This window comes from Typopeltis vanoorti, chromosome 6 (genome assembly GCF_054136105.1).
Source record: "Typopeltis vanoorti isolate ZY-2024b chromosome 6, IOZ_Tvanoo_1.0, whole genome shotgun sequence".
Classification (NCBI taxonomy): domain Eukaryota; kingdom Metazoa; phylum Arthropoda; class Arachnida; order Uropygi; family Thelyphonidae; genus Typopeltis; species Typopeltis vanoorti.
In genome coordinates, this window is record NC_143554.1 from 73,042,430 (window position 1) to 73,067,033 (window position 24,604).

Genomic DNA, 24,604 nt, shown 5'->3' on the forward strand with positions numbered 1-24,604 from the left:
TATAAGCCTGTCGGTTCGTGTTAGAGAGAGAAAGCCATGATGACTGACAGTTTAGAAACAGATTTTTGCTTAACACCTCTTTGGGTAAGTCAAGTTTATCAGGTTCTGATAGTGGGAACAATATGACCTTCGTGTTCTCTCTGAGCGTAGGGTTACCATACGTCAACATTTATGTGGACATGTCCGCATTTTAATAATGAAAATATCTGTCCGCATACATTTTCGAAAAAAACCCGTTTTGTCCGTATTTCTTTAGGAGCATTTTACATTTTTTCCTCAGGCGTTTCTCCTATGTTGGTAACATTGCTGAAACAAGAATGCAGGAGATTGGTTATATTATGAAACAATTGAATCAATACTAACGAATCGAAATGCGCTCACTCGTTTTTTTTTTTTTTTTTTTTTTTTTTTTTTCTCTCGCTGATGCTTGCCTCGCGTTAATGGCGTTACTGCGTGCTTAGTGCTATGATAGTGGTGGTGTTTGAAGTGGAAATCAAGACGCATCCTTAGTTTTATTAGTTTTTAATTAGTATTAATGACTTTATCAAGTAAGTAAGATATTAATTATCAAATTATATTAGAATTAAAATGTATACCACGTTATAGGTTATGACATAACCGTTATGTAGGCCTACCTAAACATTACGATATAATTTTATATCATCTTACTTATATTTATTTTAGATTATCTGGAGGATGTCTAAAGGTAAAAGAAAGTGCCCCTTCGATGATAATCATAGGGAAAATTTTCCATGTTTTCGCCCTGGACGTGAGCCATGGGAGGCTGAATGTTTTGTATGCAGTCCTGGTACACAGGTTTCGGTCGCACATGGGATAAGAGACTTGGAACTACGTGCAAAAACAGAAAAGCATTTAAAGTGTGTTAGAAGACAGAGTTCAATAGGAAAATTAAGTGATTATTTTATCAAGCCAAATTCAGAATTGGAAGACAGTGTAAGTGCTGCTGAAGGGGCCCTTACATATTGTTGTTCGTCACAACTGTTACAATTCCATGGACTGTGCTCCTGGATTGTTGAAACAAATTTTCAGCGATTCAAAAATTGCAGCCAAAGTGTCGAGTGGACGCACAAAAACACAAGCCGTTGTTAATTCTGTTTTTGCTCCCCATTCGATAGAAACCATAATCAAATCCATGGCAGATATTCCCTTTATAGGTGTTTCAATAGATGCTAATAACTATGGTAATGTGAAAGTACTTCCTATCCTTATTCAATATTTTGACTACAAGAATGGAGGTTTACAGATTAAAGTAGTGAATGTTGAGAGCAAACGAAATGAAACTGCAGAAACTATTCAACTTATGTCAGTAAAACACTAAACAATTTGGGATTTCAAAATAAATGTGTTGCTTTTGGGGATGATAATTGCAATTCCATGTTTATGTAGGGTGTTTAGACTATTTGAACGTGTGGATGCAACAGTTTAATGAATTTTACTGTTTTAAGTGACTAGGTCTTAAAGAACCCTCCTTGGGAAAGTGTAGAAGAATGTATACACTTCTTGATGGAACGAGGTGTGCAAGTTGATGCCAGCAATTGTTTTGACCAATTTTCCAACTTGAAGAGATTTGTTGCTTCATATGATGGAAAAGAAGTGTCAAGTCAGAAAAAATGGTGTGACTACATTGAATTCTGCAAGCGTGAAGAACAGTACAATGAAATTGTAAAGTTGACTCAGTTTCCGTTTGCAATTCAAGGTCACAATGTCAGTGTTGAAAGGCTCTTTTCATTAATACAAGCTCAGTGGACCAAGGAAAGAAATAGACTTACAATAGAATCTGTGAAAGGACTTGCTATAGTTGAATTTAATTACAGACATTTTACATGTAAAAATATGTTCGACTATTTATGTCGAACCAAAGAACTGCTAAAGAAAATTAGGTCTAGCGAAAAATATGCATGGGCTGCAAAGTAATGTATGTAGTGTGATAAGTCTAATTCTTTTTCATGTAGGCCTACTCTTGTTTCAAAAGACTTATAACACTTAAAATCTCATATTTTTGTGTGTTCTAATAGCATATTCATCGTATCTAATTAATGAAAAGCTTACAAAGGTAAAGATTTCAAACATATGTATTTATTTTTGTGTTAGATGTTTGTGTCCGGAACGAGTTGGTCAGGCGATGGGGTGTCAGCATTTTACCATTTTAGAATATGGTAACCCTACGTCTCAGGTATTCGTTTCGCGTCTAGAATAGATTATAATTATACATGAATTGAATTTGAAGAGAATTCAGGTTGGACATTGTCAAGTTTTGTATTCTCGTTTTTTTTTTTTTTTTCCTTCTCCTTTTTCAAGGACTACAGCGACCGGTAGTCTATAATGGGAACAGTAATATATATATATATATATATATATATATATATATATAAATCTTTAATAATAATATAAACATTTACAGTAATTTTATATTAATTTGAATAATAAATTTTATGTTAATAATCATTAGACATTCTTATTTATAATTTTAATACTAAAATTATTTAATTCACACTCTTTCTGAATATTATAAGTAATTTTTTTTTCTAAAATTTTTATATAAATTAACACAATACTAATAGCACAGCACAACAATACAAATAATAATAATAATAATTTTTTGTAATTAAATTTGTATCGTATTTTACAATTTTAAAAATATATTTAATATCAGTTGTATTTGTTGTTATTATTATTATTATTATTATTATTATTATTATTATTATTATTATTATTATTACATGGCGCCTCCATGATATCACAGGACTCGTCTCTGGAGGTCGCTAAACGACGTACTAATCTACCTGATTATATTTTTTTCTCTTCATTGCAGGTGTGTGTTCTTGGGTCGGTTTATCCGCTTTGTAGGAGGGAAAAGTGAGTTTCCGAGAGCAAATTCTCCTTACGGCTCTTGTATGAAACCAGCTAATTTATGTTCGGTTGAAAAGTCCTACTGAAGGTTCCTCACGACATGACGAGAAGGAACTCTTTTATCAAAGAACGTGTATGCGGTTTGTCTATTGCATAGGTGACAAATCGAAGTTTTATGGAGTAAAATACTTTTTTTCCTAGAGGAGAAAATTCTGCTGATTTTATACCTTTGTATAAGATCATCTAATTCAGCTTTAAATGAAATTTATTTATCATCATCAAATTCCTGACACAGTACGCTCACGGTTCATACAGGATGTTTACATGCGTGCTGTAAAAGGAATTAGAGATGATAAAGGTCACATGAAAACTGGAGAAAAAGATATCCTTGAAGTATGGAGTAATTACTTCGAAAAATTGCTAAATGAAACAAGCAGTGATAGCACAGTGGTAAAAAAAACTCAACAGGCATGAGGTCAGGAACACATATCCATACTTGAAGCAGAAAAGCCATCAAAAGCCTGAAATGTGGAAAGGCAGCAGGAGTAGATGATATTCGACCAGAAATGCTCAAGTATGGAGGTATTAAAGTCTTACAGTGGCTGCACTGCATAACTCATCCTGGGAGGGTAATGGATGGCAATGCTGTAGCCAATGAAGTTTTAACAGAGGCTCGGCTATTGCTGTTACCCTCCTGACATGATCAGGGCTTTATATAGCTCATTAACACCTTATCCCACACTGTCCTCTACAGATAACGGGGAATATGAAAAGCATTCTTGCTTCGCCCCTTTAAGCCAGTCCTTTTAAGGACTTTAAGGACTGCATAGTTCAGAAGGCCTGGACGAATTCCAGATTATTGGAGTACAGCTCTCATAGTACCCATATATAAAAAGGGAAATAAAACTGAATGTGAGAATTACAGAGGTATTTCCCTACTGAGTGTTCCTGGCAAGATTTATGCAAGTACACTTGATAAACGGTTGAGAACGATTGTGGAAGAGAAGCTTGGTGAAGAACAAGCTGGATTCAGGCCAGGTAGCGGCTTCAGGATCAGATCTTCACTTTACGACAAATAGTTGAGAAAGCATGGGAATATAACAAAGATCTGTATTTAGGTTTTTGTAGATCTGGAAAAGGCATATGATAAGGTGCCAAGAGAGAGAAGCTATTCAATACGCTACAGTATGGTGTCAATGGGGCATTATATCAAGCAATACTTAGTCTTTATTTGAGTTGTAAGTCAGCAGTTTGAATTGAAGGAAGTACAGGAAGATGGTTTAATGTTAAATCTGGTGTCAGACAAGGATGTACGTTATCATCTCTGATATTCATTATATATATATATATGGATTACATGATGAAGGAAAGTGGTATTAAACCTGATATCAAAATTGGAGATGTTAATTTCAGCTCTTTGAAATTGAATACCTGTTGTCAGAGGCGGCTCGTGCATAGGCACTGCGAAACTCCAGCACCTCCAATTTTTCTCGATATATAAATCTATTTATTAATTTATTTATATTTGCTTGTAGTATTTAATTTTATAATCAATAATCCTATACAATTCTCTTATTTTGTATAAAAAAATAATAAAAATCCATCTTGTAGCAGTTAGGAGGGCGAAGGACGCTAGCAGACTGTGTTTACCACAGCGTCATATTGCTATGCGCGCAAGCATATGCACGTCATAGTGAGATGCGAGCTATTAGCGTAATGCGGCGCTGTCCGTAGCGTAGTTTCACTGTTGTTTATATGCAGTTCGTGCAAGTAGTAGGGTGTTCATAGTGCTTATCGTGTTTATTCCGTCTCTTTAAATATTTGGACATTACAATTAAAGGATTTAATTGTAATGTCCAAAAATTGTAAATCCATTCCTTTAATTACAATTAAAGGAACTGATTTTATTTTAAGTAATTTTAAATTATACTAAACTGTATAATTTTATCAATAATAAACAATATTTTTCATGTTTAATGGTTTTTATTTTTACCATAATTTTGATATTCTATCCAAACACGTATACACTGCCTTACAGTGTGTATGTATATTTTCGAAAGTTGCAGCACTCCGACGAGTTCAAGCCACGTGCCGCCACTGACTGTTGTAATAGATATGGTATGAAGGTCAGCAATAACACGACAAAGACAATGAAAATAGGCAGAAACATTGAAAATGTCAACTGCATCGTGAATGGAGAACCTATGGAACAAGTTAAACATTTCAGTTACTTAAACGCAATTTTTAGTGAAGGTTTTCAGTTACTTAGGCACAATATTAAAAATCAGGAGAACGGGAAAGAACTTGACGTTGTTAGCATTCAGAAATACTAACAACAGAGTTAATCTCAGGTATTATGAATACTTAAACAGAATGGGAGAGGGAAAGTTAGTAAAACGAGTTTTTTTACTAGTTTAAAAATGAAAAACTAACATTATTATCTCTAAAGAATTTGCATATTTCCTTCTATCGGATCATTTCTTGAATGTTCGTTATCTCATTATATGTTTCGAAATAATTCCGGTTAGCTCTGATAGTTCGATCCGTTCACCACAATTATTGTTCACTTAGTGACTCCGTTCATTTAATATAATATGAACGAAAGAAAAGTGTTGTGCTTAAACATATTTACTATACTATCTTAAATGTTTTAATTTTACTCAGTTTAAATGTTCATAGGTCGTATTTATAATAATATTTTCAGCGTAATAATATTTTCTACTCATATTTTCCAAATATGTTATAAATTGGATATGTCGATATTGTTATCCATAGAGATATTAAATTCGGAAAATCGTACATCAAGAGTTTTAGTCTTTAAAATTTTATTCATATAAATTATATTTGTAACTTTAATATATATAAAAATATAATTCTATTTTATTTATTTTTTTAGAAATTTATAAATTTTTTTAGAAATTATAAAACACCTTTAATTTAATTAAATACATTAATATTTATAGTAAATTATGTATTATATATATATTGTGAATCGACCGTGAGATGCGGTGATTGATTCATTCAATCCAATACCCTTGGAGGATAATGGATGGCAATGCTGTAGCCAATGAAGTTCTAACTGAGGCTCGGCTATTGCTGTTACCCTCCTGCCATGATCAGAGCTTTAATAGCTCAATAACACCTTATCCATACACTGTCCTCTACAGATAACGGGGAAGATGAAAAGCATTCTTGCTTCGCCCCTTTAAGCCAGTCCTTATAAGGACTATAAGGACTATATATATTGTTATATTGTTATCTATTGTTATCCAAACAGATGGCAATTTCTGGAAATCGTTGTATTAAGAATTTTAGTCTTTAATATTTTATTTCATACATATATATAAATTATATTTGTAACTTTAATATATGCGTAAGTGTGTTCCAGCACGGCCCGATGATGGGCTTTGTCGGTGAATGCTTTTCTTCGGAATATGAGCGATTCTGCTCGGGGGGGGGGGGGGGGGAAAGGCCATCACTGAATGGAACAAACGCTGAGTGAGACAGTCTTTCGACCACTATTGAGTGATCTAGGGATCGTCTTAATTTTTAGAGATTGGCTTTACTTACGTATATCACCAATCAAGTTTAACTGAGGCTCGACTGTTGCTGTTACCCTCCCCCCCCTAGGGCGCAGAGATTAGAGAGTTTGAGTTCGTTCTCTTACGATTTTTCCTTAAGGGAGCAAGGAGCAATTTGAGTCTCCGGAGAAAGTGTTTTCCGGCTGCTCGCTAAGGGACTTTGTCGGTGAATGCTTTTCTTCGGAATATGAGCAGTTCTTCTCGGTGGGGGGGGAGGCCATCACTGAGTGGAGCCAACGCTGAGATGGACGGTCTTTCGCCCACGATTGAGTGGCCTAGGGATCGTCGGAATTTTTAGAGATGGCTTTACCTTTACATATGGCAATGCTGTGGCCAATGAAGTTTAACTGAGGCTCGGCTGTTGCTATTACCCCCCTGGGGCGCAGAGATTCGAGAGTTTGACTTCGCTCTCTTAAGGTTTTTGCCTTAAGGGAGCAATAGGAGTCTTCGGGGAAAGTGTTCTCCGGCACGGCCCGGTGATGGGCTTTGTTGGTGAATGATTTTCTTTGGAATATGAGCGGTTCTGCTCGGTGGTGGTGTGTAGGTGGAAGGCCATCACTGAGTGGAGCCAGTGCTGAGATGGACGGTCTTTCGCCGACGATTGAGTGGCCTAGGGATCGTCCGAATTTTTAGAGACGGCTTTACCATTAAATATGGCCAATGAAGTTCTAACCGAGGCTCGGCTGTTGCTGTTACCCTCCTGCCATGATCAGAGCTTTAATAATAGCTCAATAACACCCTATCCCTACACTGTCCTCTACAGACAATGGAGAAGATGAAAAGCATTCTTGCTTCATCTCTTTAAGCCAGTCCTTATAAGGATAATATCTTCTGGGTTGATGAACAGTGTCATCCAAATGCAATTCTATTTTGCAATGGGAAGTTGAATTGTGGTGTAATTATGAATGGCTTTACGATATGCCATACATATTCATATATACTAGGAAGGAGCTTCGAGCTGGTAAGCCGGTTCTCCTTCAATTCTAATGACTCGAGGCGTGTGAACAATGTGTTTGTCTCGTGAAGGCAAACACATTGTTGGACGTTTCAAAACAATGAAGAGATAAAAACGTTTCAAATTTCGGCTTTTCTTTATATATATATTCATGTATATATACATAACATAATCTATTTTTTTTCGGTCCGTACAGAACGTTTTAGAATTTATGTAACAAAACAATGCCGATTGTTCCACGTCTATGTAGGGGGAGAGGAGAATTGGGATGTTTGTAATTCTTCATGATCTGTAGCTTTTTTTACAATGTCATGGATTTCTTGGCGCTTCTTTGCACTCCAAAAAGCCTTTACCACTTGCTGCTTAGAGATCATTATTAATTCCCATGCATAAACCTATCGCACAATTACTACGTGGGTAAGCCAGTTCAGTCCAGAAACCTGGCTTTACGAACCTTTACAAGCTTCAGACCACCAATAAGCAGGGAGGTGCTCTCACACGGAAGACGAAATTCATCTCCCATCAAAAACTGTTCTGTGACATTCTTAAATTAACATCTAATCTCGTATTTTATCGAAAATAAATAATCGAACGATAGTTCATCGACAAACAAATCGAAAACACAGTTCACCGAACAGCAAGTTACAAGAACACTTGTAACTTGTTAGTTACAAGTTTTCAATGAAAACACAATTCATTGAACAACAAATAATCGACAAAGCAACTAATCGAACACATTATTCGCCGAAAACTCAGTTCATCGAAACAGAATTTCACCGAAAAATAAATCGAAATGGATTTCATTATACTTCTGGCTTTTCTTGGTTGCAAAGGCACTTTGTTATACAGTAGTTTCCCCACCTCCATTATCCGCGGTCAACCCGGTCCGAAAATATTAACATACGAAATGTCAACTTACGAAACTTTCATAGTCTCTACAAACATTCGGCTTTGAAATAATGTTGGATCTAATATCCACTTTGCCTAAGTAATTTTACATCGCCGAAATGAAGCGTATGGCTCTTTCTTTTAAGTAATAGACAGTTCGGCTGATCGCAGAGATTGTCCATCACCAGGGCAACTCGTTGCAAAGGTGTAGAAAGCTACACACATCTGAGGTTGCTAAGATTCCATTCACATTCAGATAACTTTATTACAGGATGTTGTTATAATTGTTCTGTTTCATTATTAGTTATTGTTGTTAATCTCTTACTGTGCGTAATTTATAAAAACTTTGTCGTAGGTATTTATCTATAGGAAAAAACTAGTATATATAGGGTTCGCTACTATCTGCGGATGACGATAGAACCAAACCCCACGGATACGGGGGCCTATTGTATTTATGATTAGCAACTCACGTGCGCTTTGTGTTCGTAAGACAAACCAAAAAAGAACGCAACGAGAAGTGGAATAAGACGAATGGATACAATTACACGCTTTTGTTGTTTCCCAACTTATCTGGATTATTAGATTCATAAATTTATTTAAAACCAAAGATATAGACGTAACGATATGTAATTAGTTACAATAAATATGTAATGAATGAGTATAACGCTATCGCTACTCATTTATGCTAAGATATACTATCGACTGTAACAAATATTAAAAAGATCTAGGATTCAACTTTTTTATTTTTTCAAGCTAAATCTTAAACGAATCTAGAGTAATTGAGCTCTCTAAAAAACTGACTGCAGTAAAGGATTACGGTTATGTTGATTTTTGCACGAGTAAAATAATAACATGCTTATTAATGTTAGAAATATTTTATTAGTCGTTGCACAACATACTGGAAAATAATCCAACCGACTGTTTCCAAATCTGACGACTTCATCCGGGTTTTTTAAAGAAGAAATAAAGACAGCGATTGATGTTTCAAAATAATAATAAATGAATGAAAAACACTAAATAATTCGTTAGAAGAACATGATTCAACTCGAATTAACTATGACTACCATGACTCGTGGCAGCTGTCTCTCTGTAGAGTTTGTAGGTAATTGTTGAAGTAAAGTCTGATTAGGTCAAGTGATCTGATTAGTGGTTTCCAGACATCGTTTAGGATAAGCCCTTGGTTTCTTTTAATGAGTAGAACAGAGTTCTTCTGAACAGGAAACTTGTCTCAAAGTTGTCCATGAATAGATCAGCAGTTGAGGAAGATGAAGGACTGTTCACTGCTGACTGTGACCCATTTAAAAGCCCATTTTTTCCAGACAAATCAAGGAATCTACGGGAGTAATTCACTCACATGGTTCCCGTAACAGAAACTAACGGTTTATTCTAAATGGAAATATTTTTCCGATTTTAATTAACAACAATTACCTACAAACTCTACCGTAAAACAGATGACACATTTAGTTTTTTTAATAACATCAATTGCTTTTATTATTTCCGAAGAGTCTTTTTAATTCAAGTTGATTAAATCAATCACTAGGCCCCTTATGAAGTGTATATATACATTACAGAATATAGGAACCAAACAGTTATTGAAATCCTTGATAAGCTACTTATTCATGTTATCAGCATATTAGGCTGAGTTAGATCGTTTTGACGAATACATTAAAGCACTATTTCTCAAAAACTTAAGTGTTTCATCATCGAACAATTCTTCCTGGATAGTGGTTGTTTATTTTATTTTTTCACGATAAATTGTTTTTACAATGAACTGTAAAAAAAAAAAAAAAATTAAAAAATACAATCATTTGATTAATTGGGTTTTCATGGAGTCATATACTAGTTCAAGTGTTTTGATTCAAAATTATGTCTTGGTCTACGGTTGTGTTGCATATCTTGGATATTTTCGTAAGATCCAAAGTTCCCTGCAATTCTTGACAGAATATTAAAAAAAAAAATAATAATAATTAAAAAGTACTGCTGTCCAAGCCATTTTTTCTTAAATCTTATAGCTGAACTACTTTATAATTACTCAAAAGATGTAGAAATCTTTATTGTCAAAATAAAAAAACCTCATTTGTAACCGGTGGACAATATTGATCTGAAGATTTAAATTGCTTCTTATATATCGAACACTAAGCCATAAAATCCAACCCAAAGGGATTTGATTAATCTAAGCAGAATGAGACCTATTATATTTATTATTTAAATGAATGCCAGATTAGGTTCTTAGAGTATGATGTAAGCACTTTTTTTTTTTGTTATTTAGTACATCGTTAAGCATTTTGCTACTCTATCGTCTCATGCTAAGAGCTAATAACTTCGTTCAAAGATAATTAAACAGTACTTCATGACAGAAATCATATTCAAATTTGTATATACCCGTGAAATTATGTTTAACCCAAAGACTGCATCCAGAAACGAATGAAAGTAGAACTAATTGGCTACAGCATTGCCATCTCCGTAAAAGGAGGGTAACAGCAATAGCCAAGCCTCAGTTAGAACTTCATTGGCAACAGCATTGCCATCCATTACTCTCCAAGGGTATTAATCACCGCATCTCACGGTCAGTTCATACGATAGTGTCCGTAAAATTAGTTCTTAAAAGAACTGGGAGATGGACTGAGTCCGTGACTCTTTATCCCGTCATCTGAATGAAGAAAATCTGTGTGGATGGGGGTGTTATTGAGCTAAAATCTCTAGTCATGGATGGGTAACGGCAATAGCCGAGCCTCAGTTAAAACTTCATTGGCTACAGCATTGCGATTTCTTACCCTGGAAGTCCTAAAAAGGACTTTAACCATCAATGCCTAATCTCCATAAAATTAAATTATCACTATGAACTAAAATATTATTTTTATACTAATACTTTCAATATAAAACATATTCTGTTTATATTTTTTATTAATTTAAAATTTGTACTCCTTTTTTAATATTTTTATTATATAATTAGAAATACTTTAATTTTTTATATAAATTTTAAAGTTTAAGAATGAATTTTTCTATATTTCATCAGGATCTCAACGTGACGTGGTACACAGATGCTCCTGACTTTACTCCGTGTTTCCAGAACACCGTATTGATATGGATTCCTGAAGGATTTATGTTTTTAATGGCGCCATTTGAGGTTTGGTTGTTGCGGTCTAAACGCAAACGGAATTTACCTTGGACGTGTCTTAATATTGCAAGAATGGTACGTCCACATGAAAGTCGATGTCCAAATAATCAATAATTAACATTGTTTGAAAATTTGCAATGTGTGAAAAAATCACAACGTTATATCATTTTGTGAATTTTTTTATTAAATATATAACTATCTAACGTCTTATTTGCTATATTTTCAGGTGTTTTCTATTCTTTTAATAGTCGCGTGTATTGTTGACTTATCCATTTCGGTCCATCAGCATGTAAATTCAAATCCTGTTCCTCTGGCTGTCTTCACTGGATTAACTCTAAAGATTGTTGCATTTGTAAGTGATCAACGGTAGCAATTAACATTTTTTAATGTATAATTTGCATTTATCTATCCTATTATAGTGAGGGAACATCTCGTTTCAATAATTATAACCCCTCACCCTTCCAATGGTCGTATAAAAATAGAGTAGTCGAATCAGAAGAGAAAAGGACAATGTAAAAAATAAATAAATAAACATTGTTTTGATCTAATGAAATGTTATATTTGTATACTTCGTTATTTTTACTTTTCTGATTATGTGAAATTAAATTAATTTAATTTTTATTTAATATAATAATGGAACTTTATAAAGATATAAAAATATTTGAAATAATTAGAGATTCTTTAATTTTTTTTTCTCTAATGTTTATAATTTAAATATACCTTCTTTTTTCTTAAATATGTTAGATTAAAATTTCAGTTGTCATAATGCAAGTAATGTAAGTTCACAAAATATGAGCTGCATCGATCGTAAGATGCGATGCAAAATCTGTTGTACGTGTAACAAGTCCGACGATGTTTATGTTTAAATTAAAAAAAAAAAAAAAAAAAAAAAAAAAATTGTCAAACTACCCAAGCTAAGTTACGATCAGTTTTAGAACAAAACTGACTGACTATTCGATTCAAACATCCATCATGTGCTCACTTCATATCCTTAGCAGAAAACATGATTTGCTTCTGTCCTACAATTGTCAATTGTTAATTCAAATCTTGTGACGCTTTGGGCTTCAATTATTTCAATAGCCATTTCGAGACAGCTAAATATATTATCTACACTAGAGATCATTTCGATCTTCAGTCAATTTCGGTTTACTAACTATTTCTTAGAATCATTTTGCGTTTGTGATTTTCCTTTAGTCAAATGTTTATTCTCTTCAAAAACCGATAATATTTATTTATTTATTTATTGACTCAGATTTTAGCATTGTTACTGCAGTGGGGATCTGTGCAGTTTGGAAGAAAGTCATCCATAATACTCCTCCTGTTTTGGTGTCTTCAGTCAGTATGTGGCTTAATCACATACAGTTCGTCATTAAGAAAGACATTTAATTCAGTAAGTAGCCATTATATTTCAAAAATACTAACTTTTTGTAAACTTTTCGCATTATCCTCAACCAAAGGTTTTATATGAGAATTGCTTATTAAACTACAAAAACAAGCATTTATATCATATGTACCTAAAATATATTTGAATTTATATATCATAATTTACAGTTAACGGATTATTTTGTACAAATATTTAGAATTTGTATCCGATCCGTCACGAGGCTTTTCTCCTACACATGCTGGTCTACCCCATAGTTGTGAGTCAGCTCCTGTTGTCTGCATTTAATGACACATCACATATAAATGAGGTGAGTTACAGTTTTACTTAAATATTTCATTATTTGCACAGAAATCAATATGCATTTCAACATAATGGTGTTTCCAGGTAATATGTTGCGAACATTTGCCTCTTATGGAATTTCGTGCATATAATAGTGCTAAAAATAAATACCAATTATTGTAATCTTCCAGTGTAGTTGTTTTCCTGTAATTCCCTTTTGAAAAAAATAAATTCCCTTTCAAAAGTTCTAAATCCGTTTGGCCACAGTATTAAATACATCTACTAGTTCAAGTTATTGTGATCATAATAAATACCAATTATGGAATTTTAGACGAAATTTTAAATTTCCTTTTAACTTCTTCATCTTACAGCCAACTGAAGAACTGAGTGAAGCCTCTTTTTTGTCTCGTATGACGTTTTCTTGGGTTGACAAGTAAGATTTTCTTAATCTGTATATATATTTGTACTTTTATTTTAGCTCCTTCTTAAATATAATTTAAAATAAAGCAGATAAGACATCGCTCTTTATTGTCATGTTATAGATATATGATCAAAGGTTTTCGTAGCATACTGAAACCAGATGACCTACTCACATTACCTCCTTCTCTGAGAACAAAAAAGGTGTGGACAAGATTGGATTCTACTTATCAGCATCAGATGCATACTAAGTAAGTATTAACAGAATTATAATATTTAATATATATGTAAGACATTGCTATCTGTCATTTTGAGAAATCAGGTGCAAATTTTTAGGTCGTATTCTGACTGTTGATGAAACATGGCTTCGTCACAATGACCCAGAGAACATACAACAGTCAGTGGAGTGGAGACACAATGATTCCGTATGGCCAAAGAAGTTTCGAACCAAACAGTCAGCAGGGAAAGTTCTTGCCATTGTCTTTTAGGATATGGATGGTGTAATCCTCACAATACCTCAAGAAAGGTGAAACTGTTACAATAGCTTTAAAGGAATTGAAGGAGGTACTGAAGGAAAAACGCTGCGAGAAACTAAGCAGAGGCGTGTTGCTTTTGTACAAAAGTATTATTTATTTATAATTATTTTCTACAAAACTGCAAAAACCGAGTAGAGAAAAATTCTACAGCTCATTTAATGAAACTGCTGAAAAGGACTTCAGCATCCTACGTTTATCAAGGATGCCAAGAGCCCTTATCGGGGCGTTTAACCTGAAGGTATGTTAGCCTGTCTCATACGAGGATGGAAAGTTTTTCCTCCCTGAAACTTGTTTTTTTCTTGCCGAAAAACAAGCGAACCGAATAGGAAAACACACGCAGTGATTTAAGGCCAGTTGCTTCGGCCTTAATTCAAAAAAACTCAACCCCAATTCCAATTTTCTTTAGTACTATGTTTTCTAACTGTGGTCCGCCGACCAGTGGCGTCCTTCAGAAGTCGACATAAGACTTCCAACCTCTGCTCATCTAAATATAACACCAGATGAGTATGCCTCTAAAATATTTATAGGTTTGTTTTTTTACGACTCTTTATTCATCATTCCAATTTTATTTTTTTCCTTTTATAAAGAACCCTGAGGAACACCTGCTAGAATTTTCCATCTGGATGATATGATTTAGTTAACCTTACAAGGTTTATCGGTATGTATTCTAAATTCCACGTAGGCCTTATAGTCCTTATAAGGACTGGCTTAAAGGGGCGAAGCAATAATGCTTTTCATCTTCCCCGTTATCTGTAGAGAGCAGTGTAGGGATAAGATGTTATTGAGCTATTAAAGCTCTGATCATGGCAGGAGGGTAACAGCAATAGCCGAGCCTCAGTTAGAACTTCATTGGCTACAGCAATGCTATCCATTATCCATTACCCTCCAAGGGTATTGGATTCTGTATCCCAATCTCCACGTGGGCATTGTGATTATTGTCATTATATGGAATTTTTATTCAAAATTATAATTACTGTATTTTAATTATGCTCGATTAGATAGCAACAGCATTCTTACTTTTTTTATTTCTTCTCTGAGAGCACTTATTTAATGTATTTAATAGATTAATTAGACAAAATTGTCACCATTTATTTTTGACTGCTGAAAGAAATGAAAACCCAATATTTTTCGCAGAATAGCTTTCGGAACGAGTCAACCATTTCTCAGGGTTTATTTTTTTCATTGGAAAATAAAAACAAAATATAATCGCTGCTCTCATATAATTTGCTTTGCGATACTCGAATATAAAATGTTAAAATCCGATATTTCAAAGTATGACAAGTTGTGTTGATAACTGCAGTGTGGCTACCATATTATAATACTAATCTAGTATTATAATTTTAAAAAAATTAAAATTTAAAAATTTAAAAAAAAAATTATTTTAGGTGTGAGAAGCCCGAAAGTTCAGTAAAGACTGAAAGTAAAAGAAAAAATCTCTCGATAATGTGGCTGTTGGCAAAGACATTTTGGCCATTGTTAGCAGTGTCAGTAATCTACGATCTTTTCTTTGACTTCATAAGAATGCTGCCACCAATTCTTCTTGAGTAAGTATTCTTCCCAAAACTTGATGAATTATTTCCATCTTTCTTTCTTTTTTTCGTTTATTTATTTTTTTCTCATCGATCTCTTTTCAGTTACATATTGCAGTTTATAACTAACGAAGAGCCAACATGGAGAGGTTATGCATATACTGCAGCAATATTCTTATCTGCCATTGTATCAAAGATGTTCCTGCTCCATTCTCTCTATTATTCCATCTGTGCTTCAATACAGGTGAAGTCATCTTTAATCGCTACTCTGTATAGAAAGGTACGTCAAGGCAATTTATTAGTTCAATGTTATTGTACTGTGATTCTCAGATATAGCTCGCTACAGAGTTTTGAATTTCATTTTTTTTTTTTTTCTTGCAGTTCTTAAGAATAAGTAACATGGCAAGACGTCAGTATACTGTAGGAGAACTAGTCAATTTTATGGCTGTCGATTCAGAAAAAATAGCCAATCTTTTATTGTTTATAATTTTGATATGGAGTTCTCCTATTCGTATAATTTTATGCATAGCGCTATTGTGGAAGTATCTTGGACCATCATGCCTTGCGGGAGTGGCTGTTATGGTTATAACAATGCCTTTAGCTTGGTACTTGGCACGTCGAGCTAAAATCTATCAGGTTAGTGTCAACCAAGGGAAACCTTTTAACTAGATTGTAATGAATTATTTGGATTGGTGTATTCAAAATTATGCACTTTAAATTAATATTTAATTTAAAGAAGTTAAAATTTATTAATATATTTATAATTTTGATAAATTATAATTTTAAATGTAATGAAATTTGTCATATTTTAATTAAATTAATAAAATTAAAAATTCAAATATATATTAATTTAAAAAACTCATTAAAAGATTTAAGTTATGTAACGTGCTTTATAACACATTATTTAAGTCTTTTTTTCTTTTATAACTACTTAGGAAAAGCAGATGTCAACGAAGGACTCTAGACTCAAGCATGTCAATGAGGTTCTGAATGGAATCAAGGTACGACCATCTTAAAATCTACCCGCATATATAATTTTGGCATCACGTTATTTGGCGTTTTTACAAACGTGTTGCAAATTGATCCTAACTTCTTCTTTTTTTTTATCTTACATAGATCTTAAAACTCTATGCTTGGGAAATACCATTTATGAATACAATCTCCGACATTCGAAAAGATGAAATTAACTCACTCCGTAGTTTGGCTATGGTAAATTCAGGAATGCTGTTTCTGTGGACTTGCACACCCTTTCTGGTAATGCATACAAATTAATTTAAGGCTTATACGAACTTAATAAAGCTTAGCGTCATGTACCAGATCTATTTCGAAATGCAGAATTTTAAATTTTATTTTAATAACAATTTGTTGTTTTTTTTTCTTTTAAGATTGCTGTCGTGTCTTTTGTTACATATGTTCTTGTGGATGAGAAGAATGTTCTTGATCCCAGTACGGCATTTGTATCCCTTACGGTCTTTAATCTACTTCGATTTTCCCTTGTCGTTCTACCAGAATTGATTTCTGCTATGATTCAAGTAAGTAGTTTATGCAAATAGCTTATTTGAAAATATTTAAAAAAAAAAAAATACCATTTTCAAAAAAAAAAAAAATAAAATAAAATAAAACATGGGAATTTTCTGGATATACCATTGCAACAAAACAATAGCAAACTTCTCTCCATCTCTCTCTCTTTCTCTTTCATTTATCCCCTTACAATTGCCTATTGCTAGAATCATCTTTATTTCATCATCATCATCATCACGAACCATGGGCTTACTGCCCGTTGGTGTTCGATGCCTCCTTCACAATCTTCCACCTTTTTTTGTCCAGTGCACAGTGTGGCAGTTTCTGTACACCCATTCCACACCAGTCTTTTATGTCGTCTATCATTCTCTGTATGGTCTACCTCTTCTGTTTACACCATCCATAATACTAAATATGAATGTCTTTATCTTTATTCATATCCTGTCAAATCGCATCTTATCAGCATCGTCATATACCCTATGAAATTATATTTTATATACCAGTCAGTCTGATCGGTATTTTTCTTGTCTTTTATCAGGCCAAAGTTTCGGTGAATCGTTTGGATGAGTTTCTGAACTGTGAAGAGCTTGACCAGGATCGAATGGGACAAAACCCTTTACCAGGTGAGAACATATCAGTTGTTATTCATTGCGTAATTAGTCTTAAGAGATTACTTATAACGTACGCAAAAGTACTAGAAATATTCCAATACGCTTAAGTACTGATGGACTGGTTTTGCAGGGGATGCCATTTCAGTTGAGAACTGTACATTTTCGTGGTCACTAGACGAACAACCAATATTGACGGACATTAACTTGAACATCACAAAAGGACAGTTGATTGCCATTGTGGGACAAGTCGGATCAGGAAAATCTTCTCTTTTGTCAGCAATTTTGGGAGAAATGTACAAAACTATAGGAAGAGTCGACACACTGGTAAGAGCTGTTTATCAATCGCTTATTAAGTTTAGAAATAATCATCCAAGTTTGGCCATTATTACTAAGTGAATGGAAACTGTCCTTTTTAGGGATCGATAGCTTACACGCCACAACAAGCTTGGATCCAAAACATGACCCTGAAGCAGAACATTCTCTTTACTAAGCCGTATAGGTTCTCGGCGTATGAAAAAGTGCTCGATGACTGCTGTTTGAAACCCGATCTGGAAGTCTTACCAGCTGGAGATCTCACCGAAATAGGAGAAAAAGTAAAATATCAATAATTACATTATTCTACATACATAAAATTTTTCTGTCAGTTTTTCCCTTAAAACAATATAAGATTTTTTTTTTCTAATTTTAAGTTAACGCTGAATCGCCATCGATAAATTATTTTTCCTCACAGGGTGTTAATTTGAGCGGAGGTCAAAAGCAACGCGTTAGTCTAGCGCGATCTGTATATCAAGACGCCGATATATACCTGATGGATGATCCGCTTAGTGCCGTAGACTCGCACGTGGGACGACACATCTTCGAACACGTCATCAGTCATGACGGGATACTCCGTCATAAGGTAAGGATTTAGGGAAAGGTGAGAGTTTGTTGATCCTTTGTTTTTTCCTTCCCACGTATTGATAGACTGATGGATCGGTAAATAGTTTGTGCTCCAGTTACATTAACACCCGTTAACTGGATTAGAAAACTATGTTGTTGCTAATAATAAGAAACAAAACTGTCAATCCGTGTACTACAAGAACATAGATATTGTATTTGCTGTCTTTTTTTTTTATTTAAAGCCAGTCAGTAGAGCGAAGTTAATGTTATTGCTAAATACACTAGATATTAAGTATATTAGATATCGATACAATTAATTGGAATATAACTAAAGGCTTCATTTCTTGTTTCTGATTTTAGACTCGTGTTCTAGTTACCCATAATCCCTCAGTGCTGCCAGATGTCGATTTAATTGTTGTAATGAAAGATGGGAAGATTGAGGATATAGGTACCTACAAAGAGCTTCTAAATCGACAAAGTTTGTCTTCGAATCTCTTTGAAAACGAAATGGATGAAGGCACCGATGAAGAAACTGAAGAGATCTTAAGGTATTTATATCCTTTCTGAATATCTTGATACGTTGGGATTATTATTCAAATAGATATTGAGGCTACAACAGTTGAAAATAAAATATTCTTTAAATCTTTCTTTTTTTTTTTTTCTCGGTAGTCCTGCCGAGTCAGAATGTTCACAGTTTTCCATTGAAAATCCTGAGGAGTTGAAAGAATTAATGACAAAAGCAATCAGTCGTCAAGTCTCGCGACAAATCTCTAGACAGTTATCGAGATCGAAATCTGTGGAAGAAAAAGCGCTGTTAAAGAAAGCTGAGCTTGTAGAAGAGGAGAAGATGGTTGAAGGAAAGGTAAACATATAATTTCGGTGTGTGTGTGTGTGTGTACAGGTTAGCCCAAATATGAATAAAATCTTTATAATAAGTTCAATTATAATTATTCATTACTATTAGCTAGTTCAGTTTGAACTCACCAGATGGCAGAAATATATATCATAGATTTGACGATGAATTTACGCTGCGTTTCTCTATTTATTTCTTTTTTCAAGATCAAGGCTGGAGTCTACCTGAAATATATCAAGAATGCTTCCATTCTTCTGTCGCTGCTATGTTTTCTGGGATTGTCTTCTTTTCAAGCCTTTGAGGTATTTAATTTTATTTATCATCTATGAATTCCAAAAGATCATGAAATAATTGTATTTTAACAGTAATTCGAATCTCTGTAGTCTTCTTTATCACTTTTCTTGCATTTAAATGTAGATAGCAGGTAGCCTGTGGCTTAGTGAATGGACCGAAGATCTTCCTTTGGCTGATGGTACTCAAGATATTTCTCTAAGAAATCTAAGAATTGCAGTTTATGGTGTATTAGGTGTTTGCAAAGGTAAATTATTTTCAATTAAATAACTACAAATTTTTATTTTAAACCTTAAATAGCATTTTATATACCTAATTTTTTTATAAAAATTAAAAGTTTATATTTTATTTTTATGTAAGAGTATATTTTCGTTAATTTATAAGTTACATATTCACAATAAAATAACCTTTAATAGTATTTATATTTTATTCCAGGGATATCTATATTGAGTGCAACAATTATATTAGCTTACGCTGCAAATAGAGCTTCTAGAATTTTTCATGAGAGAATGCTTGGCTGTATTCTAAAATGTCCGATGTCCTTCTTTGACACCACGCCCCTTGGACGGATTTTAAACAGGTAAATTAACTGATTGTCCTTGAAATAATCGTTGTCAATATAGTCATATATTTGTGATGAAATATTTATTATAAAAAAATAATATTTATTAAAAATTAAATATTATATTTAAAAAGAAAAGATAATAGCAAAAAAATGAAAAATATTGCAAAATAAAATTTGTAATAGTCATTAATAAAATTACCATTTTGTTTAATTTATATATATTATATGCATAATATTCCTTTATTGACTCAATGCTTGATGATTGGAAGGACGAAAGTCGACCGTGTGATGCGGTGATTAATACCCTTCGAGGGTAATGGATGGCAGTGCTGTAGCCAATGCAGATCTAACTGAGGGTCGGCTATTGCTGTTACCCTCTTGCCATGATCAGAGCTTTAATAGCTCAATAATACCTTATCCCTACACTGTCCTCTACAGATAACGGGGAAGATGAAAATTGCTGTTACTCTCCTGCCATGATTAGAGCTTTAATAGCTCAATAACACCTTATCCTTACACTGTTCTCTACAGATAACGGAGAAGATGAAAATCATTCTTGCTTCGCCCCTTTAAGCCAGTCCTTATAAGGTTAAGGACTCAATGCTTGATATCGAAGAATATTGAACATTGGATTAACACCCTTGGAGGGTAATGGATGGCAATGCTGTAGCCAATGAAGTTCTAACTGAGGCTCGGCTATTGCTATTACCCTCCTGCCATGATCAGAGCTTTAATAGCGCAATAACACTTTATCCCTACACTGTCCTCTACAGATAACGGGGAAGATGAAAAGCATTCTTGCTTTGCCCCTTTAAGCCAGTCCTTATAATGACTGAATGCTTATTTGTGAGTTTTTAAAGTAACTTAGTTTAAAATATGTCAAGAGTTATAGAACGTAACATAATTCTAACGCTATTTTTTTCTATTTCATTAAATAAGTTATTAAATATATTATAAAATAATTTATTATTAAATAAGTTAATATAATCATAATAAAACTATATTTTTCAAGTGTTACTCATCGATTTTTATTTATTCATTTATTTTAGGTTTGGAGCCGACATAGAAGCCATAGACACGCAAATACCTGGCAACTTTACTGCAGTGACTAATGGAATTCTTGCTACAGTTGGAACTTTTGTTGTTATATCAATAACGAATTACTTATTTTTCGCTGCTTTTCTCCCACTTTGCCTAATCTACTACGTGCTGCAGGTGAGTTGAAGGAAATATAATTACATGGGTTTTCAAACTTTGGGATTCCATAAAAGGGATTCCTTAAATTATTAGTTAAATTAAAATTATATTTTATCTAATTGCATTCAAATTAATTATATATAGTTGAAACAAAACAAAAATAAATTGAATAACAGTAATTGTTTTTAAATTAGCAATTATCATAATAAATTACAAGATTTACTATAATGAAATAGTAAATTTTAATAGTAAATAATAGTAATAATAATAAATGAATAAATACAGTACTAGCAAATAACATTAATAAATTTTATTTTTTATAATATAAATGATAAGGAAATTTACCTACTTTTATTTCGCATGTAAAGCAAATATATATCGCCACGTCAAGGCAGCTGAAACGTTTGAACTCAACAACGAAATCTCCCATTTATAGTCATTTCTCTGAAAGTATTCAAGGAATATCCAGTTTAAGGGCGTATCGTGTGGAAGATCATTTCATTAATATTTTAAACGAAAGAGTGGACGTCAATATGAGATGCTATTTTCAGTTCGTTACAGCGAATAGGTAAAATGTAATTTATATTAGTCTCTAATTCTAATTTAGAATGAAAATATGTAACTGATAAATATATTGTCCTTATACCTAGATTATTTCCTTAACTTCCTAAAGATAGTATTTACTATTAGTCTGGTATGTTGTCCTTATACCTAGATTATTTCCTTAACTTCCTAAAGATAGTATTTACTATTAGTCTGGTATGTTGTCCTTATCCCTAGATAAACTCCTTAACGTGGTATGATGATTGCATTTAATCTTTAATATCATATTATTGTATTATATTGGTTCATATCATTATTTAACTTAATATTTGTGGGATACAGTTGATCTAGTGATGGTTTATATCATTCCTATGGTGACACACAGCTTAAAATCACATTCGTTTTGTTGTTGTTCTAGGTGGCTGGGAATCCGTCTTGATTTTTTAGGTTCCATTGTTATCCTAGCTACTTCCCTCTTGGTAGTTACCAGCAAAGGAACCACAGAAGCAGGCCTCGCTGGATTGGCCTTGTCTTATGCTATTAATGTAAGACATCAGCTTAATTTTTGTTCGTTATTTAGGTTTTTCTGATGTTATATCATTTATATATTCGTCTTTTTTTTGTATAAATTTCCCTTTGTTTATTTCTCTTAATTTTCAGGTTTCTGATGTCCTTATAATGTTAGTGAGGTCAACGACGACACTGGAAAATGTATTAGTCTCTGCAGAAAGGGTAGATGAATATTCTCATCTTCCTTTAGAGGTAAAAGTCCATCTATTTTCAATATTAGTGTAAGTTTGGAATTTTTAAGGGACTAGATTTCATCCTGAAATAAAAATCATTGATTTTTTAAAATATTTTATTTATTTTTCAAATAAACCATGCATTGAAAGTTGCATCTAACATTTATCTTGCATGTCACTCCCGAAACTACTTGTTAGATTTTGTAACTAGCATGCATCTTGAATGTAGCATACACTAAAAGTATATGTTTAACATGTAATGTTTTAAATCTCGAATTTCACATACATTTAAACTTTTATTTATTTATTTTAGTTTATCACACAGTATTTTACTTCTGTAGGCACCCTGGGAAATTTCAAATAAGAAACCCGTCGTTTCGTGGCCGGAAGATGGCGCTGTGTCGTTCATTGATTATAATACGCGCTATAGAAAAGAACTGGATCTGGTCTTGAGCAATGTGAACTTAAACATTCTCCCAAGAGAAAAAGTAGGTCTTTGTAGCTTATTTTTCTACCAAAGCTTTCATCATTACATTAGCTTATGGTAATACAAAATTACTGATTTTGTTTCTTTTACTAGATGGGAGTTGTAGGACGTACAGGTGCTGGCAAGTCGTCTCTCACACTGTCGCTCTTTCGTTTGATCGAACCAGTTACCGGAACAATCGCCATTGATAACTTGGATATCAAAACTTTAGGATTACATGATCTGCGATCAAGACTAACCATCATCCCACAGGTAAAGTCTTATTTTAGTATATGAAGCTATGTAGAAATTTAAAAAATAATTTTATAAAAATGGTCATTTGATGGTTGTCATGGAAACTAAACAATAATATAATTGCATGTTTCAGGATCCATTTCTCTTTAACGGTTCCTTAAGATTAAACATTGATCCTAATAACGAATACAGTGATGATGACGTGTGGATGACTTTGGAGCAATCTCATCTGAAGGAGTTTGTATTATCGCTACCGGCCGGACTGCAGCACGAGGTTGTGGATGGGGGAGAAAACTTAAGGTAACTGGATCAGTACATACTATGGCCTTAACATAGTACATAAATACATTAAGATATCGCCAAAATATATATTTTTTTAAATTATACTAAAATGCATAATATTTCTTTTTCTAGTGTCGGACAAAGGCAATTGGTTTGTCTGAGCAGGGCATTATTAAAGAAATCTAAAATACTTGTTCTGGATGAAGCTACTGCATCTGTTGACATGGAAACGGACAGATTGATACAAAACACAATTCGAACAGAATTCAAAGAATGTACCGTAATTACCATAGCACATCGTCTGAATACGATTCTCGATAGTGACCGGTAGGTGGCAGGACTATAGATTCTTAAGTTTATAGTTATATATTTATTTTTTATTGAATTTTATTTATTTTGTTTTGTTTTATTTAGTTATGCTGATATGTAATTGTTTTATTTCAGAGTTGTCGTTATGGAAAAAGGCAAAATTGCTGAAGTGGGTCAGCCCCTAGACTTGTTGAAGAAACCAGACTCCATCTTTTATTCCATGGCCAAAGATGCTGGTCTTTTATGATATTATTTCGCAATAGTTCATACCTTGTTATTTATACGTCTGTGTATAAATTCATTGTAATAAAAATGAAATTTGTTTTATTTATTATGCCTCTTGTTCAGCGATCATTTTTTAAACTTGTTCATTGTTAGGATTTCAACAATCAAATTCTGTTTTCTGTGAATGTCGACATTACGCATGTCTGTTGCTAATAGCGACTGTAGCTGTTCTCGAAAATTGCGAGAATAAATAGTTCAATTATTGATTATAATATGCGCTATAGAAAAGAACTGGATTCAGGTTTA

The 24,604-nt window shown here is 33.3% G+C and overlaps 1 protein-coding gene across 1 annotated transcript; it reads left to right on the top strand.

Moving 5' to 3' along the window:
• On the top strand, positions 1-24,404 carry LOC150105570 (ATP-binding cassette sub-family C member 1-like). The gene is made up of 31 exons (XM_090394919.1): positions 1-84; positions 11,312-11,488; positions 11,640-11,765; positions 12,666-12,803; positions 12,994-13,104; positions 13,448-13,509; positions 13,619-13,744; positions 15,415-15,573; positions 15,664-15,838; positions 15,940-16,194; positions 16,494-16,559; positions 16,675-16,812; positions 16,944-17,090; positions 17,618-17,702; positions 17,821-18,014; positions 18,107-18,283; positions 18,421-18,588; positions 18,930-19,117; positions 19,239-19,431; positions 19,629-19,724; positions 19,840-19,960; positions 20,149-20,293; positions 21,328-21,493; positions 21,844-22,043; positions 22,437-22,563; positions 22,679-22,780; positions 23,103-23,249; positions 23,342-23,500; positions 23,616-23,782; positions 23,897-24,091; positions 24,209-24,404. The coding sequence occupies exons 1-31, from the start codon at positions 37-39 to the stop codon at positions 24,318-24,320; spliced, it is 4,470 nt and encodes a 1,489-aa protein (XP_090251045.1). The 5' UTR covers positions 1-36; the 3' UTR covers positions 24,321-24,404.
• Positions 24,405-24,604: the final 200 nt, after the last annotated feature.